At 42.3% G+C, this 18637-nt stretch overlaps 1 protein-coding gene across 2 annotated transcripts in view; it reads left to right on the top strand.

The window, feature by feature from the left end:
* LOC102179751 (multidrug resistance-associated protein 4-like) overlaps window positions 1-18637 on the top strand; it is a 607813-nt gene that overhangs the window by 50313 nt on the left and 538863 nt on the right. For both annotated transcript variants that reach the window (XM_018056446.1, XM_018056445.1), the window contains exons 2-3: window positions 17080-17190; window positions 18264-18384. In XM_018056446.1, coding sequence (XP_017911935.1) covers window positions 17080-17190; window positions 18264-18384 — 232 coding nt within the window. The remainder of the gene's footprint in view (window positions 1-17079; window positions 17191-18263; window positions 18385-18637) is intronic.

Genomic DNA, 18637 nt, shown 5'->3' with positions numbered 1-18637 from the left:
AAGAAATTTGCCTAATTGAGCAAATTCATCTCTTTTCTGCATGGGATTACTCAAAAGTGGTGTCATGGTGACAGCTGCTCTTTGTCTGACTTTGTCCTGTTCAGAGCAACATTGATCCAGTTAGTAACTCAGCAGCTCAGGTGGGTGTTAGTATCTCCAGGTGTTCTCTCCATTTTCCAAAGACCAATACTGAGAGGTTGCTCGACTAGTTCAAGGTCATACAGCCAGAGAGTGGTAAGACCTAGACTCTTAACGCAGGAAGATTTCTGCCTGAGGTACACCAAGTACAAATTTTTTCTCTTTAAGTTTTAAAAAATAGTGGTAAAATGCACAAACCATAAATTTACCATCTTAACCACTTTTAAGCATTTGATTCAGGGTTGTTATGTACATTCACATTATTATACAACCTATTTTCAGAACCCTTTTCATCCTGCATTAGTGTATCATTAAACACTAACTCCCCAGTTCCTTTCCAGCCCCTGGGAATCACAGGGCCACTCTGTTTCTCTCTAAATTTGACTGCTCTGAGTACCTTTATGTAAGTAGAATCGTACAGTATTTGTCCTGTGTCCATTTTACACCCCCTCCCTCACCATCAGTGTGTAAGAGCCAGTTTCTTCACATCCTTGACAAAGTTTCTCTTTTCTTCTCCCCGCTCCCCATATTAGCTCTTCTAAAATGGGAGGTGGTGTCTCATTTTCTTAATGGTTAGTGATGCTGAGCATCTTTCCTGCTCAAGCAGAATTTTACAGAGGACCTCTCAGGCAGGATGTCATTGTCTGGGTAAGTCCCAGTGCTAATTTCCTGAGTGATTTCTGTAGGGAATAACTGTAGGATAAATGACCCAACATCTTTTAAGCCAGTTTGGTAATAAAACTCATAGATTTATACTTTTGATTTGGAAGGAAATTGAGACCTAGAAATATTAAGGGTCATGAATGTACTGAACTGGAATGGAGTAGGGGAGCAGAGGGGAGGTGGACCTTCAAGGCCCTGGGTCCTCATTACCACTGTTGGGAGTAGAATCCAGTCTTCTGACTCCTGGACCAGGGTCCTTTAGGCATGCCAGGCAGGGTTTGCACAATCTGAAGCTCAGTCTTTTATTGCTTACTTAATAATTCATAGACATTCATTTATTTAACATATAATTCTTGAGCATCTTCTCTGCACTATAACTATATTGTGCTAAGAATAAAGCAATAGGTATAAGAAATCTGATCTCCACTTTTACCGGTTATTATTGTCTTACCTTGAAAATTTCCTAACCCTGGCAAAATCAGTAAATTGATCTTGGTCTTTGGGCTATCTCTGCATATTAATTATTATCACTTACACAGTGCATACTGGGTTAGAATGGGGTTTTGTGGGGTGATCTTCTATATAGTTACTGTTTTCTCCTGTTAAAATTAATAAATAATATGCAGAGAGATAATTTGAGATTATGTAAATATCATACTCCACATCAAATGTTTACCCATTAGTTTTAAGTTCCATGGATAATTTTCTAACTCCATTGTTCCATCTATGTTTGTTTACATTCTAGAATGGAAAAGGTTTCCCTTCTCTCTTGTTTATGTCACAGTAACGATTCGTGGATTCATTCATTATTTAATGGGTTATGATTCATTGCCATATGTATATATATACTTTTTTTTTTTTTTCTAAAGGCAAGATTGTTTCTTTTATTTATTTATTATTCCTGGCTGTGCTGGGTCTTTATTGCTGTGCATGGACTTTCCTTGTGAAGAACAGGGGCTACTTTCTAGTTGTGGTTTGTGAGCAGTGGTCTCTCTTGTTTCCGAGCATGGGCCCTAGAGTGAGTGGGCTTCAGTAGTTGCAGTTCTTGGGCTCAGCAGTTGCAGCTTAAGGGCTCTAGAGTGCTGGCTCAGTGGTTATCCTGTGACATGTGGGATCCTCCTGGACCAGGGATCAAAGCTGTCTTGCCTGTATTGGCAGGCAGATTCTTTACCACCAAGGAAGCCCCATTTATTTATTTCTGTGCTTGAAGTATCCCAGGTTTGTCTAGTGAGAGCCCTTCAAGCTGACTTCTCTGTCCTTTCTACACATCCTCATGATTCTTTTGAAAAAAATTTGCACAACATGAAAGTTGGGAATTACAGTTTATTTGAGGCAAAATGAGGACTGCAGTCTGGGAGACGGCCTTAGAGAAATGGCTCCAGGGAGGCAAGAGGAGCTAGGATAGGTAGGAGTTTTGCAACAAAGGGCAAGTAGTCAGAAACATCAAAAGATTATTGTAACTTAAAGTAAATCCAATATCCCAAGCTAAGGAATTTAGCGCTTTTCTATGTATGGGAAGACAAGAGTCTGGGCTCACTGAAGTTATTCCTTTGATATGTATCTCTGTTATCTTGAGCCAGTATCCTGTGTTTTCATATGTTGAATTTCCTTAGGGCTCATCACAGGGAATGGCTGCAGAGAGTGGCTGCAGTGTTTGGCTGCTAGAAGGCAGGTATTCGTTTCCTTCCTGAATTTCCTCAGGGCTAACCAGTTCTTGCTGATGTTTGTGACATCCTTGTTTACTGATATTGCAGGAAATATTTAATTTCTTAAAATAATTTCATCTCTCAATTCCTTGAGCACTTCCTTATTTTATACTGCAAGGTGTTCCAGGCCCGGCTTGTACTTTCTCTGGCTGTTGTTTTTCACCTCCTGATAGTGGTTCTGCTGCTGGAAATGCCTGGGGCTTTGCTCACCTGGGTTCATGCTAGTTATAGCAGCACCCACAGATGTTCCCTTTTTGGAGCCAGTGTTGTGACCTGACCTGTACTTGTAGTTCTTAGGATTGTGAGACGAGTCTCAGCAACAACCATTAGGGAACTTTGAAAAGGCAAGGTTTATTACTCACATGTCCTGGAGGGCACAAGGTACATGGTGGGTGACACAATGATGTTCTGGATGAAAGAGAGAGAATTCACTTCAGTTCACTCAGTTGTGTCCAACTCTTTGTGACCCCATGGACTGCAGCACGCCAGGCTTCCCTGTCCATCACCAGATCCCAGAGCTCACTCAAATTCATGTCCATTGAGTAGGTGATGCCGTCCAACCATTTCATTCTCTGTCGTCCCCTTCTCCTTCTGCCTTCAATTGTTCCTAGCATCAGGGTCTTTTCCAATGAGTCAGTTCTTTGTGCAGCTGGCCAAAGTATTGGAGTTTCAGCTTCAGCATCAGTCCTTCCAATGAATATTTAGGACTGATTTCCTTTAGGATGGACTGGTTGGATCTCCTTGCAGTCTAAGGGACTCTCAAGAGTCTTCTCCAACACCACAGTTCAAAAACATCAATTCTTCGGCATTCAGCTTTCTTTCGGAGAAAGCAATGGCACCCCACTCCAGTACTCTTGCCTGGAAAATCCCATGGACAGAGGAGCCTGGTGGGCTACAGTCCATGGGATTTCGAAGAGTCGGACATGACTGAGCGACTTCACTTTCACTTTTCACTCTGATGCATTGGAGAAGGAAATGGCAACCCACTCCAGTTCTTGCCTGGAGAATCCCAGGGACAGAGGAGCCTGGTAGACTGCCATCTCTGGAGTCACACAGAGTCGGACATGACTGAAGTGATTTAGCAGCAGCAGCAGCAGCAGCTTCCTTTATAGTCCAACTCTCACATCCATACATAACTACTGGAAAAACCATAGCTTTGATTAGATGAAACTGTGTCAGCGAAGTAATGTCTCTACTTTATAATATGCTATCTAGGTTTGTCATAGCTTTTCTTCCAAGGAGCAATCATCTTTTATTTTTGTGGCTGCAGTCACCATCTGTAGTAATTTTGGAGACCAAGAAAATAAATTCTGTCACTGTTTTCATTGTTTCCGCAACTATTTGCCATGAAGTGATGGGACTGGATGCCATGATCTTTGTTTTTTGAATGTTGGGCTTTAAGCCCACTTTTTCACTCTCCTCTTTCACATTTATGAAGAGTCTCTTTAGTTCCTCTTGACTTTTTGCCATAAGGATGGTGTCATCGGCATATCTGAGGTTATTGATATTTCTCCCAGTAATCTTAATTTCAGCTGTGCTTCATCTAGCCCAGCATTTCACATGATGTAATCTGAATATAAGTTAAATAAGCAGGGTGACAATATATAGCCTTGACGTACTCCTTTCCCAATTTGGAACCAGTTCGTTGTTCCGTGTCCAGTTCTACTGTTGTTCTTGACCTGCTTTCAGATTTCTAAGGAGGCAGGTAATTGGTCTGGTATTCCCATCTCTTGAAGAATTTTCCACAGTTTGTTGTGATCCACACAATTAAAGGCTTTAGCATAGTCTAAGGAGAGAGTATTTGGATCTGGGTTTCTGCCTCTTTGGGGTTGAGAGTGTGGTGTCTAGTATTCAGCAGCTTCACTCTTTATTGGTTAATTAAAACATGAGAGTGGGAATTAAAAAAACAGGAAGGGAGAAGCAAGCAGGCAGTGAGATAGTCTGTTATCATGTCAACCTGAGCTTTCTACAAAAGGGAACTTCATGGGTGAGCTGGCCTGGCTCTTTATCTAGTCGTGTAGCTGGCATGTGTTCATTGGAGGTGAATGTCTTTAAAATGGATGTCTCCATAGCTTGATGTTAGGAAATTACATTATAATCAAAACAGCTAATTGTCAGGTGCTTGCACACAGTATCCCAACCTTGGAGTTAGCCATTGCTTCAAGGAGCCTGGTTCCTTTTATGAAAAAATACATTAAAAACCAGGATCTAGGTGAAAGGGAACAAAAGGCACAAAATTCCAGTTACAAATAAATCATGAAGACTTACTGTCCAGGTCAGTAATTATAGTTAATAATACTGTATTGCAGACTTTCCTGGTGGTCCACTCGTAAAGAATCCACCTGCCAATACAGGGAACACAGTTTCAGTCCCTGGTCTGGGAATATCTCACATGCTGCAGGGCAACTAAGCCCATGCAGCATGGAGCCCATGTGCCCCAATAAGGGAAGTCATCACAATGAGAAGCCTGAGCATACAACTAGAGAGTAGCCCTGCTCGACACAACTCAAGAAAGCCCATTCACAGCAATGAAGACCCAGTGCAACCATAAATAAATAAAGTTAAAATTATCTCCCCCAAACTACTAATACATTGAAAAATTATTATATTGCATATTTGAAAGCACCTAAAGTGCCTAAGGAAGGCAATGGCAACTCACTCCAGTACTCTTGCCTGTAAAATCCCATGGGTGGAGGAGCCTGGTAGGCTGTGGTCCATGGGGTTGCTAAGAGTCGGACACGACTGAGTGACTTCACTTTCACTTTTCACTTTCATGCATTGGAGAAGCAAACGGCAAACCACTCCAATGTTCTTGCCTGGAGAATCCCAGGGACAGGGGATCCTGCTGGGCTGCCGTCTATGGGGTTGCACAGAGTCGGACACGACTGAAGCTACTTAGCAGCAGCAGCAAAGCACCTAAGAGAGTCGATTGAAAAAAATTGCAGAGCCTAAATATTGACAGTTATGTTTTATTCAGTAGATATTCTTAAGATTTCAAGTCTAGGAGGAAGCATCTCAAGTAACCCAGAGAAAAGTGCTCTGAGGAGGTGAGGGTGTAGAGCCCAGTTATATAGGAGTTTACCCCTAAAGGACAGATAGTCTGAACATCAAAATATTATTCTTAATGAAAGAAAACCAGATATCTCAAATTAAAGAATTTAGTGCTTTTCTTTGAATGGGAAGATGCAGGAATCTTGGCTCATGGAAATAATTCCTTTGATATGCACCTCAGTTATCAGGGGACAGTGAAGAACCTAAGCCACCCCATTTTGTTAAAAAAGACTCCATTTTAGAGTTCTGAGAAAGAGTCTTTGGAAATCCCCTGACCTCACCCCACCACCTGTGAGCCAGTCAGATCCCAGATCAGGATCTCCTGACTTTATGTTCAGGACTTATGACCTGCCCAGGAAATTTGAATTAAGCCCGGGAAATGGGAATCGATCAGAACCCATGGCCAGCCCAGGAAATGAAAACCAATCAGAACCCAATACCTAACCCTTCCACAGAAGGTAACCAATTAGACGTCTCCCAACCCAGAAACTCCCATTTTTCAAATTTTTTGCACGAGAATACCCTATATAAGCAATGTAACCCAGAGTTCGGGGCTCCTCTCCTTAGCCACTGCATTGATAATGGTGGGAGCCCCAGCTCGAGCTTGGTAATAAAAACTCTCTTGCTTTTGCATTGGATACTGGCTCCCTGGTGGTCATTGGGAGATTTCGCGACTTGGGCATAACACCAGTATCCTGTGTTTTGTCATCCTGAGCTCCCTCTGGGGTCACTATTGGGAGTTGCTGCAGTTTGACCCTGTTGCTGGAAGGATTGAGGGCAGGAGGAGGAGGGGCAATGGAGGATGAAATGGTTGGATGGCATCATCAGCTCAATGGATATGAGTTTAAGCAAACTCTGGGAGATCGTGAAGGGCAGGAAACCCTGGCGTGCTGCAGTCCATGGGGTCACAATGAGTCAGACATGACTGAGCGACTGAACAGAACAACATATAGCAGGGTTTTTTGTTTGTTTGTTTGTTTCCTTCCTGTGTTCCCAAAGGACTCACCAGTTCACTCACTCAGAGGGAGGCGGCTAATGTTATGCCCAAGTCTCGAAATCTTGGAGAGATCTCTAGTCTTTCCCATTCTGTTTTCCTCGATTTCTTTGCATTGATCGCTGAAGAAGGCTTTCTTATCTCTTCTTGCTATTCTTTGGAACTCTGCATTCAGATGCTTATATCTTTCCTTTTCTCCTTTGCTTTTTGCCTCTCTTCTTTTCACAGCTATTTGTAAGGTCTCCCAAGACAGCCATTTTGCTTTTTTGCATTTCTTTTCCATGGGGATGGTCTTGATCCCTGTCTCCTGTACAATGTCACAAACCTCATTCCATATTTCATCAGGCACTCTATCTATCAGATCTAGGCTCTTAAACCTATTTCTCACTTCCACTGTATAATAATAAGGGATTTGATTTAGGTCATAGCTGAATGGTCTAGCGGTTTTCCCTACTTTTTTCAATTTGAGTCTGAATTTGATAATAAGGAGTTCACGATCTGAGCCACAGTCAGCTCCTGGTCTTGTTTTTGTTGACTGTATAGAGCTTCTCCATCTTTGGCTGCAAAGAATATAATCAATCTGATTTCGGTGTTGATCTGGTGATGTCCATGTATAGAGTCGCTACTCTATTTTGACTTTTAATTGTAAACTTTTCCTTAATAGCCAAAGCAGATTTCACCATTAGTGATGTCAGTGTTTCTCTAGGTACGAGAAGATGCAAGAATTGGAACTCATAAAATCTTCTCCTGAAAAGATCTAACTATCTGAAGGCCTGTTCTGCCAGTGTTTTTCCAGAGCACAGAGTGTCTCATTCCTGATTTTCACCCTGAACTCCTTTCAGGGCCATTGAAAGTTCGTAGTTGCAGCGACCATGATTTAATCTTTGTAGATGTAGATGGCAAGTGTCAGTCTTCAGTTGGCAGAGCCCCTTTTTGCTCATAAACTTGACCGTGATTTTGAGGGGGGCATTTCATGACCATTTTATCCCATGGTGCTGAGAATGTCCATTCTCAGGTTTGGCAAGATTCTGTTGACAGGCCACTCAATGTGCTGTTACTGGACTAGGCCATAAAACAGTATCCAAAATTCTCTGGACCGCTTGTCTTACTAGCTTCTTGGTCCAGGAAAATATTCCCTCTTGTTGCTTCTTGCCATACCTAGAGTTACACTGTTACCATCATCGATCTCATATGGGACTATATATTATTCTATTAGAGGCCTCACACACATATTTGACAGTGTAAGAAACAGCAATTTTGTAAAACAGGTGAAATACAAATAACATAGCCAGCAGTATTAGTAAAGTCACAAGTAAGACTTATGTTAAGAACTTCCATTAGATGTAGCCCAGTATATCTCAGGTCATCTGCACAGTGACCTGAATATGACTATAATTTTTTTAAAGTAAATTTTCTCGGGGCCAACCATTCTGAGTATGGTAGTAGAGAAATTTACCAAGGTAATCCAGAACTAGACACAGGTAATTGGCCACAAACCCAACAATTAGATTGATTTTTAAAACTAGCATAGGATCAAGCCTACGATAGAAAAGCATTTGACTTATATGCAAAGGTCTAAGAAGTCAAGAAAACATAAATGATCATACAAATCAGGTCCAGCATCTTGGGGAAGCTGTCTACCTCTGATGTCGTCGTCTTCTCATCCTGGTGTAGTGTAGTTTTCCTGATAAAAAAAGTCCTTCCATCCATGTTGGAGACAGTCCCTTAAATTATGTCTTTTTCCAGTCCTGGTTGCAGGTCATGAGGCATCTGATCTTCACCCAAAGATAGATTACTGAGATAAGCTTCAGAAACAAACTTAGGGTGTTCGTCAAGCGTTCAATTAAATTTTACATTAATATCACATAACAGCAAAGAACTATCTAAGAGATGAGTCTTACTAGATGCATACCTCCATTAACAAACTGGCATTTAACATTTTGAAATATCTTTTTCTCCTCAAAGTTACCCTTACTTTTATTAAATATAACCAAATTAAGGCTAGTTTGTTTGCAAAATAGGTCTGTTCTCACTAATTTCGGTCTGATGATTTTTATAACCATAATTGATTATAGGCTTTTTATTTTGCTGAAACATTTATAGAGTCTCAGACTGAACTTTTAAAATAAAACAAGGCTGGGAAACTCACACCAAAGGCTTATCACAGATTTTGCCTAACAAATCTAGGTGAATTCTTCCCTTTTTAAGGTCTCAAAAATTTCTTGAGATTTTTCTACCCATGAGATAACCTTCCTAACTCATTTGATAAACTTACTGGAAACCTAAGAACTTCCAATTTTTGAAGGAGTCAGATAGAAAATATAATTGTTTTGTTTATAACGTTTAATTTTACCAAAGTATTGTCATAATTAGTTTGAGAGGAAGATTTTCCCTACTCCCTGAAAACATAAAATTTAAACCCATAATTTTTCAGATAGAAACCATAAAAGTTATAAGCATATTCGCTGGTTCATTCAGTCCTTTTGTTAACTTTTGTGAAGTCATCAGGTTTTCCATTAAAATATCAGGACATATCAGAATGTTAAAAACTCCATGTAATTTCTAGGATATCTGTATTAGTAATTTTACCATACATTATAACATGAGCAGATTTATTACTCATTTGATAATCTTTTCCATGTAATTAACCAACCAAATAAACACAGTTTAATATCTCTTTTTGGGATGTTCCAGGGGCCCTCTGAAGCACCCCAAAGTTAGCTAGAGATCAAAAGAACTTCAAAAGAGTTCTATTTAGGAAGTTTTATCAAAAAGATCAATTAAAAGGGTTTAGAACATTTGGTTAGATTTAGTCAATATTGATGGGTGTATCACTTAGCTTGTTGATATGTCACAGTGTGTGTAAATACTGAGGCTCAAGGTCTAGTGAAAGTCAGCTGTGCCATCTTGGACCTAGTTGACTCTAACCAGTTTTTTTTTTTTTTTTTTTTATGGCTGTGTCATTCTTAACAAAATCCACTTATCTAACTAACTGTAATCCAATTTTAGAAAATCCTGATCATGCATAACTCTTTTTAGTATTTTATCATACCCTTTTTTTTTCACTGAAAACATACTCCTTACTTTCTTTTAGCAACCAATAACTAACTTTTATATTACCATTTTATAGATTGGTGAGCATAAATACCAGTGATAATTTCTAAAACTCTTGCTAAGTTTTTTTCACTTGAGGTAATTTCCTTGTTGACAAACTTGTAACAGATATAATATTTAACTTATATTAAACCTTAGGTACAATGAAAATATTCTACTTAATGTTAATTACTCTAAGACATGTCTATATTAGATAGGTCAACAAACAAACATTAAAATCAGGTCTTTAACATTGAATATTTCCCAGTTCACATGAACCTGGAATTTATTGTTTAATTTAGAATTACTTGATTTGTAAGTGCTTACCTTTTTTTAAGCCAAATAAATAGAGCTCATATACAAACTAACCTCAAAAATATTACCCAGAGACAGAGACATACCAAGACATATTTAGACAGACATAGTGCAAGATCTAGCTTCAAGTCTTTTTTCCCTTTTTCCTCAGTGTCAGGAGTTAGAGATGGTCTAGATAAGTGTTCCCGAGAGCCCTGGTCTCAAGGCACAGGGAAACAAAATCAAGTTCTAACAAAATGGCGGCAGGTCTAAACCACATGGTGGCCAGACAAAGCAAAATGGCCATCAAAAATCACAACGCAGAACACAGAGTTAAAACACACACATATAAACCTGGCAGTCCTCATCAAAGTGAAAGTGAAAGTGAAGTCGCTCAGTCGTATCTGACTGTTTGCGACCGGTGGACTGTAGCACACCAAGCCTTTCCATCCATGGGATTCTCTAGGCAAGAATACTGGCGTGGTTGCCATTTCCTTCTCCATGGGATCTTCTCGACCCAGGGATCAAACCCAGATCTCCCATATTCCAGGCAGACGCTTTAACCTCGCCTCCAGCAGGGAAGCCCTTAAATACAAAAATAGTCTCTCAGAAAACCTCCTATACAGACACAGAACTTCAGATCTAAGTACTAACATCAAAGATTTCAAGGGAGGAAAGGAAGCCAGCTTGAAAAAGAAGGGGGAGGAGGTGGGAGAGGAGGGGCAAAAGGGGTGGCCTTATAGACGTCTCCTGCCACCTACAGATACCCAGGCATTATGGGACTTTTCCCTGGGCCTCCAGAGAAGGAAGAACTGGAACTCAGCCCTACCAGAAATCAGAACCAGAATTCGAGTTCTCTGCCAAGAGGAGGTGATCAGTCTCCAATCCTGAACTCAGGCTGAGGGCTCTTCGACCAGACTCCTGCGTCCAGGACCGGGGGACTAGAAAAACAGGGAAGGATAGGAAGGGTTAAGGAGAGGAAAGAGAGAGGGAAGGGGAGAGAGATCAATAAAGTCTCTTGTTCCTTACCAGTCGGGGCACTCTGGCCAGTTGTCCAAATTAGGAGGAGACCAGGGACAAAAGGGTCACAGTTCCGGCCGCTGGGTCTGGTCCATTGGCAGGCAAGCTGGCCCCTGAGTACCTGAGTGGTCAGGATGTCAGTCTCTGTGAAGAAGAGTCCCACCAGAGTCACCGTTTGTTGCAGGAAGAGGGACCCCTTCCAGGGCCCAAAACTGGGCTCTCGTCTAACACTCAGAAATGAATTGTCCGAGGAGACACATGTGCTGACAAAGTGAGAGATTTTACTGGGAAAGGGCACCCGGGTGGAGAGCAGCAGGGTAAGGAAACCTAGGAGAACTGCTCTGCCGCGTGGCTCGCAATGTCGGTTTTTTGGTGGTTCTGGGAAGTGGACGGACACGCGGTGTCTCCTTTAGACCTTTCCTGAACTCTTCTGGTTGGTGGAGGCTTATTAGTTCTGTATTCCTTATCAGGATCTCCTGTCATAAAACAACTCATGCAAATGGTTACTATGGTGCCTGGCCAGGGTGGGCGGTTTCAATCAGTGTGCTTCCCTTAACAACTCCCCCCTGCAAGATGGGGTATAGCGGCGCCGTTGGTTCAGGCTCCTTGTGATTCTTTGGGTTCTTTCCTACACGTGTCGCCAACACCTGAGCGGTAGAAAATCCCTGTTGAGGCAAAAAAGGTTTTACCCAAGGAGGGGGGGCGCAATATGATATTTTCCCATACTATGATATAGGGAACTTGGTCAGGGTGTCCGATCTGTGGTCTGAAGATGATATCTCAGACTTGGTGTACAGTTCCCAAGTCAAAAGGTGCCTTCTGAGGGTCAGCCTACATGGAAGGTCAGCCATTCTGTGCTGCAAAAAGTGATTAATGTATTCCTTTTAATTTCTACACTGAGGTCATGAGCGCGCATCTTGACCTCCTCAAAATTATCGGTAACCAAGGATAGAGGTGTGGGGCTAGAATGGCGTTGCCACATCGTCCCTGGATCAGTCAGATGTTGGTAAATTAACACAGACAATACGAACAGCCACACAGACAGACAGAGAGACAGGAGAAATACACCTCTGGGAGTCCGGAGGCAAAACTGAAAGACGATGGCCTCCGGCTGTTCAGTGGGAGCGACCCGCTATCGTCTACAGAGAACAGGGGTGCTCCATCCCCTCCGAGAGGGTTGGGGATGTCTCCCAATGACCCCCCCCGGTGACCCATTGGTGCGTCTGCCTGAGTCATATACCAGTCTCAGAAAATAGGCCCTGTCAGAAACAAAAAGAAAGACAGGAAAAAGCTTACTGGTTGCAGATGACTCTCCGGATCAGTCTTCCCATGGAGCTGATGGGAGATCCCGGACGAGCCCCCAAATGTTATGCCCAAGTCGCATAATCTCCCAATGACCACCAGGGAGCTGATATCCGATGCAAAAGCAAGAGAGTTTTTATTACCAAGCTCGAGCTGGGGCTCCCACTGATACCAACACAGCGGCTATAGGGAGGAGCCCTGGGTTTTGGATTACATTGCTTATATAGGGAGTATACATGGAAAAAAAAGGATTTCTAGGTAGGGGAACGTCTGATTTGTCACTTTCTTTCAAAGGGTTGTGTGTTGGTTCTTAATTGGTCCCTATTGTCTAGGTAGACCACAAGTTCCTGAGCGTTAAGTCAGGAGATTTTGGTCTGGGGTCCGATTGGCTCGTGGGCGGTGGAGTGAGGTCAGGGGATTTCCAAAGGCTCTTTTCCCAGAACCTTACAAAATGGAATTTTTCTGTTAACAAAATGGAGTAGCTTAGATTCTTCACTGCAATCATTGATGACACTGATATCCTTTGTTTACTGATATGGGAAGCAGTATTTTATTTCTCAACTGTGAAGGTTCTCATCACAAGAAAAATATTTTGTAATTGTGTAGGTTAAAGAAACAAAACCTCTAACATCTGGGCGCTGGAATGTTCTTTGCAGCTGGTGTGTCTTTGCTCTTAGGACCCCTTCAGTGTGGAGAAGGAAATGGCAACCCACTCCAGTGTTCTTGTCTGGAGAATCCCAGGGACTGGGGAGCCTGGTGGGCTATTGTCTATGGGGTCTCACAGAGTCAGACATGACTGAAGTGACTTAGCAGCAGCAGCAGTAGCAGTGTGTAGAGCTAGGGCATATATATGAATGTTTAGTCGTATATATTGTTGTTTAGTCATTAAGTTGTATCTGACTCTTTTGTGATCTCATTAATGATAGTCCGCCAGGCTCCTGTGTGCCTGGGATTTCCGAGGCAAGATGCTGGAGGAAGTTACCATTTCCTTCTCCAGGGGATCTTTCTGACCCAGGGATTAAATCTGTGTCTTCTGCATTAGCAGGTGGATTCTTTACCACTGAGCCATCAGGGATGCCCATATATTCCCCCCAGTCATATCTCTATATATTTAAAATGTAGACTTTTCTTTATAATAAAGCCCATTAATATAGGGTTCTAATTAGAGATTGTTACCGAGTCCAAGCTCACTATGCTCGCCTCACAATAGGCTGATGAATCTGACAGACGAGCTACTGAGGCAAAGTAGACTTTGACTGGGGAACTGACAGAGAAAATGGCAGGTTCAGTTCAGTTCAGTCGCTCAGTTATGTCTGGCTCTTTGTGACCCGATGAACCACAGAATGCCAGGCCTCCCTGTCTATCACCAACACCTGAAGTTTACCCAAACTCATGTCCATTGAGTCAGTGATGTCATCCAACCATTTCATCCTCTGTGGTCCCCTTTCCCTCCTGCCTTCAATCTTACCCAGCATCAAGGTCTTTTCAAATGAGTCAGCTCTTCACATCAGGTGTCCAAAGTATTGGAGTTTCAGCTTCAACATCAGTCCTTCCAATGGACATCCAGGACTGATCTCCTTTAGGAGGGGCTGGTTGGATTTCTTTGCAGTCCAAAGGACTCTCAAGAGTCTTCTCCAACACCACAGTTCAAAAGCATCAATTCTTCAGTGCTCAGCTTTCTTTATAGTCCAACTCTCACATCCATACATGACCACTGGAAAAACAATAGCCTTGACTAGATGGACCTTTGTTGACAAAGTAATGTCTCTGCTTTTCAATATGCTGTCGAGGTTGGTCATAACTTTTCTTCCAAGGAGTAAGCTATCTTTTAATTTCATGGCTGCAATCACCATCTACAGTGATTTTGGAGTCCCAAAAAATAAAGTCAGCCACTATTTCCACTGTTTCCCCATCTATTTGCCATGAAGTGATGGGACCAGGTGCCATGATCTTCGTTTTCTGAATGTTGAGCTTTAAGTCAACTTTTTACTCTCCTCTTTCACTTTCATCAAGAGACTCTTTAGTTCTTCTTCACTTTCTGCCATAAGGGTGGTGTCATCTGCATATCTGAGGTTATTGATATTTCTCCTGGCACTCTTGATTCCAACTTGTGCTTCTTCCAGTCCAGCGTTTCTCATGATGTATTCTGCATATAAGTTAAATAAGCAGGGTGAAAATATACAGTCTTGACATACTCCTTTTCCTATCTGGAACCAGTCTGTTGTTCCATGTCCAGTTCTAGCTGTTGCTTCCTGACCTGCATACAGGTTTCACAAGAGGCAGGTCAGGTCTGGTATTCCCATCTCTTTCAGAATTTTCCACAGTTTCTTGTGATCTACACAGTCAAAGGCTTTGGCATAGTCAATAAAGCAGTAATAGATGTTTTTCTGGAACTCTCTTGCTTTTTCCATGATCCAGCGGATGTTGGCAATTTGATCTCTGGTTCCTCTGCCTTTTCTAAAACCAGCTTGAACATCAGGAAGTTCATGGTTCACGTATTGCTGATGTCTGGCTTGGTGAATTTTAAGCATTACTTTACTAGCGTGTGAGATGAGTGCAGTTGTGTGGTAGTTTGAGCATTCTTTGGCATTGTCTTTCTTTGGGATTGGAATGAAAATGGACCTTTTCCAGTCCTGAGGCCACTGCTGAGTTTTCCAAATTTGCTAGCATATTGAATGCAGCACTTTCACAACATCATCTTTCAGGATTTGAAACAGCTCAACTGGGATTTCATCAGCTCCACTAGCTTTGTTCATAGTGATGCTTCTTAAGGCCCACTTGACTTCACATTCCAGAATGTCTGGCTCTAGGTGGTTGATCACACCATCGTGATTATCTGGGTCATGAAGATCTTTTTTGAATAGTTCTTCTGTGTATTCTTGCCACCTCTTCTTAATATCTTCTGCTTCTGTTAGGTCCATACCATTTCTGCCCTTTATTGAGCCCATCTTTGCATGAAATATTCCCTTGGTATCTCTAATTTTCTTGAAGAGATCTCTAGTCTTTCCCATTCTATTGTTTTCCTCTATTTCTTTGCATTGATCCCTGAGGAAAGTTTTCTTATCTCTCCTTGCTATTTTTTTGAACTCTGCATTCAAATAGTTACATCTTTCCTTTCTTCCTTTGCTTTTTGCTTCTTTTCTTTTCAGAGCTCTTTGTAAGGCCTCCCCAGACAGCCATTTTGCTTTTTTGCATTTCTTTTTCTTGGGGATGGTCTTGATCCCTGTCTCCTGTACAATGCCAGGCTAATGCCTCAAAATAACCATCTTATTGGGGTCTGGATACCAGATTCTTTTATAGATGACAGAGAGAAAAACAAAAAGGAGCTAGAGTCAAAAGGTAAAATAGAGAGGCAGAGGCAGTAAAGTAAAAGGGTCTTCAGTCTTGCAAAACATCTCCAAGGAAATGGCCAGCCTTTGGAAGGGGTGTGTTAATATCTTCTACAACATCCGCTGGATCATGGAAAAAGCAAGAGAGTTCCAGAAAAACATCTATTACTGCTTTATTGACTATGCCAAAGCCTTTGACTGTGGATCACAGTAAACTGTGGAAAATTCTGAAAGAGATGGGAATACCAGACCACCTGACCTGCCTCTTGAGAAAGCTGTATGCAGGTCAGGAAGCAACAGCTAGAACTGGACATGGAAGAACAGACTGGTTCCAAATAGGAAAAGGAGTATGTCAAGGCTGTATATTGTCACCCTGCCTATTCAACTTCTATGCAGAGTACATCATGAGAAACGCTGGACTGGAAGAAGCACAAGTTGGAATCAAGATAGCCGGGAGAAATATCAATAACCTCAGATATGCAGATGACACCACCCTTATGGCAGAAAGTGAAGAGGAACTAAAACGCCTCTTGATGAAAGTGAAAGTGAAGAGTGAAAAAGTTGGCTTAAAGCTCAACATTCAGAAAATGAAGATCATGGCATCCGGTCCCATCACTTCATGGCAAATAGATGGGGAAACAGTGGAAACAGTGTCTGACTTTATTTTTTGGGACTCCAAAATCACTGTAGATGGTGATTGCAGCCATGAAATTAAAAGACACTTACTCCTTGGAAGAAAAGTTATGACCAACCTAGATAGTATATTCAAAAGCAGAGACATTACTTTGCCGACTAAGGTCCGTCTAGTCAAGGCTATGGTTTTTCCAGTGGTCATGTATGGATGTGAGAGTTGGACGGTGAAGAAGGCTGAGTGCTGAAGAATTGATGCTTTTGAACGGTGGTGTTGGAGAAGACTCTTGAGAGTCCCTTGGACTGCAAGGAGATCCAACCAGTCCATTCTGAAGGAGATCAACCCTGGGATATCTTTGGAAGGAATGATGCTAAAGCTGAAACTCCAGTACTTTGGCCACCTCATGTGAAGAGTTGACTCACTGGAAAAGACTGTGATGCTGGGAGGGATTGGGGGCAAGAGGAGAAGGGGATGACAGAGAATGAGATGGCTGGATGGCATCACTGACTCGATGGATGTGAGTCTGAGTGAACTCTGGGAGTTGGTGATGGACAGGGAGGCCTGGCGTGCTGCGATTCATGGGGTTGCAAAGAGTCGGACACGACTGAGTGACTAAACTGAACTGAACTCACAGGTAGGGAGGGAGAAACTATCTTTCCATGAGCTGAACAAAGGCACTGTAGTTTACAGTCAAGCAGAAGGTCAAGGGTTCTTTTAGGAGGCCATTGTGTATGATTTTACTAATAAAAGCAAGTCAAAGAAACAGTTTTCAACATTGAGTCAGAATTGGCTTCTTCTCTGCAACAAGATATGTATTTTGAATTTACATCTCTCTTCTTTTCTCTTAATTTTTAACAGGTGGATAAATCCCTTGTTTAAAATTGGTCACAAACGGAGATTACAAAAAGATGACATGTACTCGGTGCTTCCGGAAGATCGCTGCCAGCACCGTGGAGAAGAGCTACAAGGGTGATCACAGGCAGCAGGGAGAAGGGGAGGGAGAGTGAGAATTTCCATGTGGGGCTAAAGGTGTGTGTGTGGCGGGAGGCTTTGCCTTCCTCTGGGTTCTTCTGAGCCTCCTCCCCTGACCTGGCATACTCACCTGTCTCAGGCTAACTCTGGTTAGCCCACTTTGGATTTCAGGGAGTCTATGTTCCCTATGCATCTGTGCAAGTGGGAGGAGCCCACAGTCGAAGCCTTGGAGGCTGACCTCTGTCCCGGGAGGTGAGGTCCCTGGAGTGTTACTGAGTCCAAGCTCACTCTGCTCACCACATGACAGACCAATGAATCTGAGAGACAAGGTATTGAGGCAAGGAATATGACTTTTTTGGAAAGCTGGCTGACCCAGAAGATGGCAGACTGGTGACTCAGAGTAACCATCTTGTCAAGGTCTGGATGCCAGGTTCTTTTGTAGAGTCAGAGAGAAGGAAGCAATGAGGAACTAAAGTCAAAATGCAGAATTGAGAGGGAGAGGCAGTGGGGAAGTAAAGTGAAAGGATTTTCAGTCCTGCAACACATCTCCAAGGGAATGGCCAGCCTTTGGAAGGGGAGTATTAATCTCTTCTATTCACAGGTGGGGAGGTCAGATTATCTAAGCGCTGAACAAAGGCACTTTAGTTTACAGTCAGGCAGAGTGGCAGGGTCCTCTGAGGCAGGCCATTACATATGACTGTAATAACAAAAGCAACAAAAAGCAAGTCAGAGAAACAGTTTCCAACATGTAGTCAGAATTAGCTTCTTTTCTGCAGCAGGAGGAAGGTGTTTGCTCTCTTGAGCTGTTCATGGTGCTGTGAATTCCCCAAAGTTTGGCAGGAACTCATTTCCCGAGACTAGGACTTTTCAACAAGTCTTGAAGGGAAACACACCTGATGCTTCAGGGTCTGCACCGTTCATCTTTGCTCACAGAAGCCCTGTGAGCAGGTAGCTGGCATCTATTGTGCAGCCATAGAGCACCCTGTAGTGCAGGCTCGTCTTCCACTCTGCCCTGCCCCCTTTCCACTTTGGTGGACATGCTGTTCACTGTGCTCTGTTTCTCATCACAGGTACTGGGATCAGGAAGTGAAGAGAGCTGAGAAAGATGCACGGGAGCCTTCTTTAATGAAAGCAATCATAAAGTGTTACTGGAAATCCTATTTGCCTTTTGCAATTTTTAAGCTTTTTGAGGTAAAAGCTTTTATATACATTACATTGCTGTATACATGCAGATCAGTACCGAGATGGATGCAACTGGTAGGGAAACAGGCCAGTGGTTTAAAATCAGAGGATAAAATGTCTAGGAAACATGATATAGCTCAATGGTTGTATTTATCTTTAGAATACAAAGATACTTAAAGGACTTGATCTCTGGGGGATACTCTTTTCCTTTTAACTGATTAAAATGTAGTATCCTGGAAAGAAGGACTGAAAAGAAAAGATG

The sequence above is a fragment of the Capra hircus genome, chromosome 12 (assembly GCF_001704415.2).
Source record: "Capra hircus breed San Clemente chromosome 12, ASM170441v1, whole genome shotgun sequence".
In the NCBI taxonomy this organism is placed as follows: Eukaryota; Metazoa; Chordata; class Mammalia; order Artiodactyla; family Bovidae; genus Capra; species Capra hircus.
Note: the sequence above shows the minus strand (reverse complement) of the source record. Positions and strands in the feature narration are given on the sequence as shown.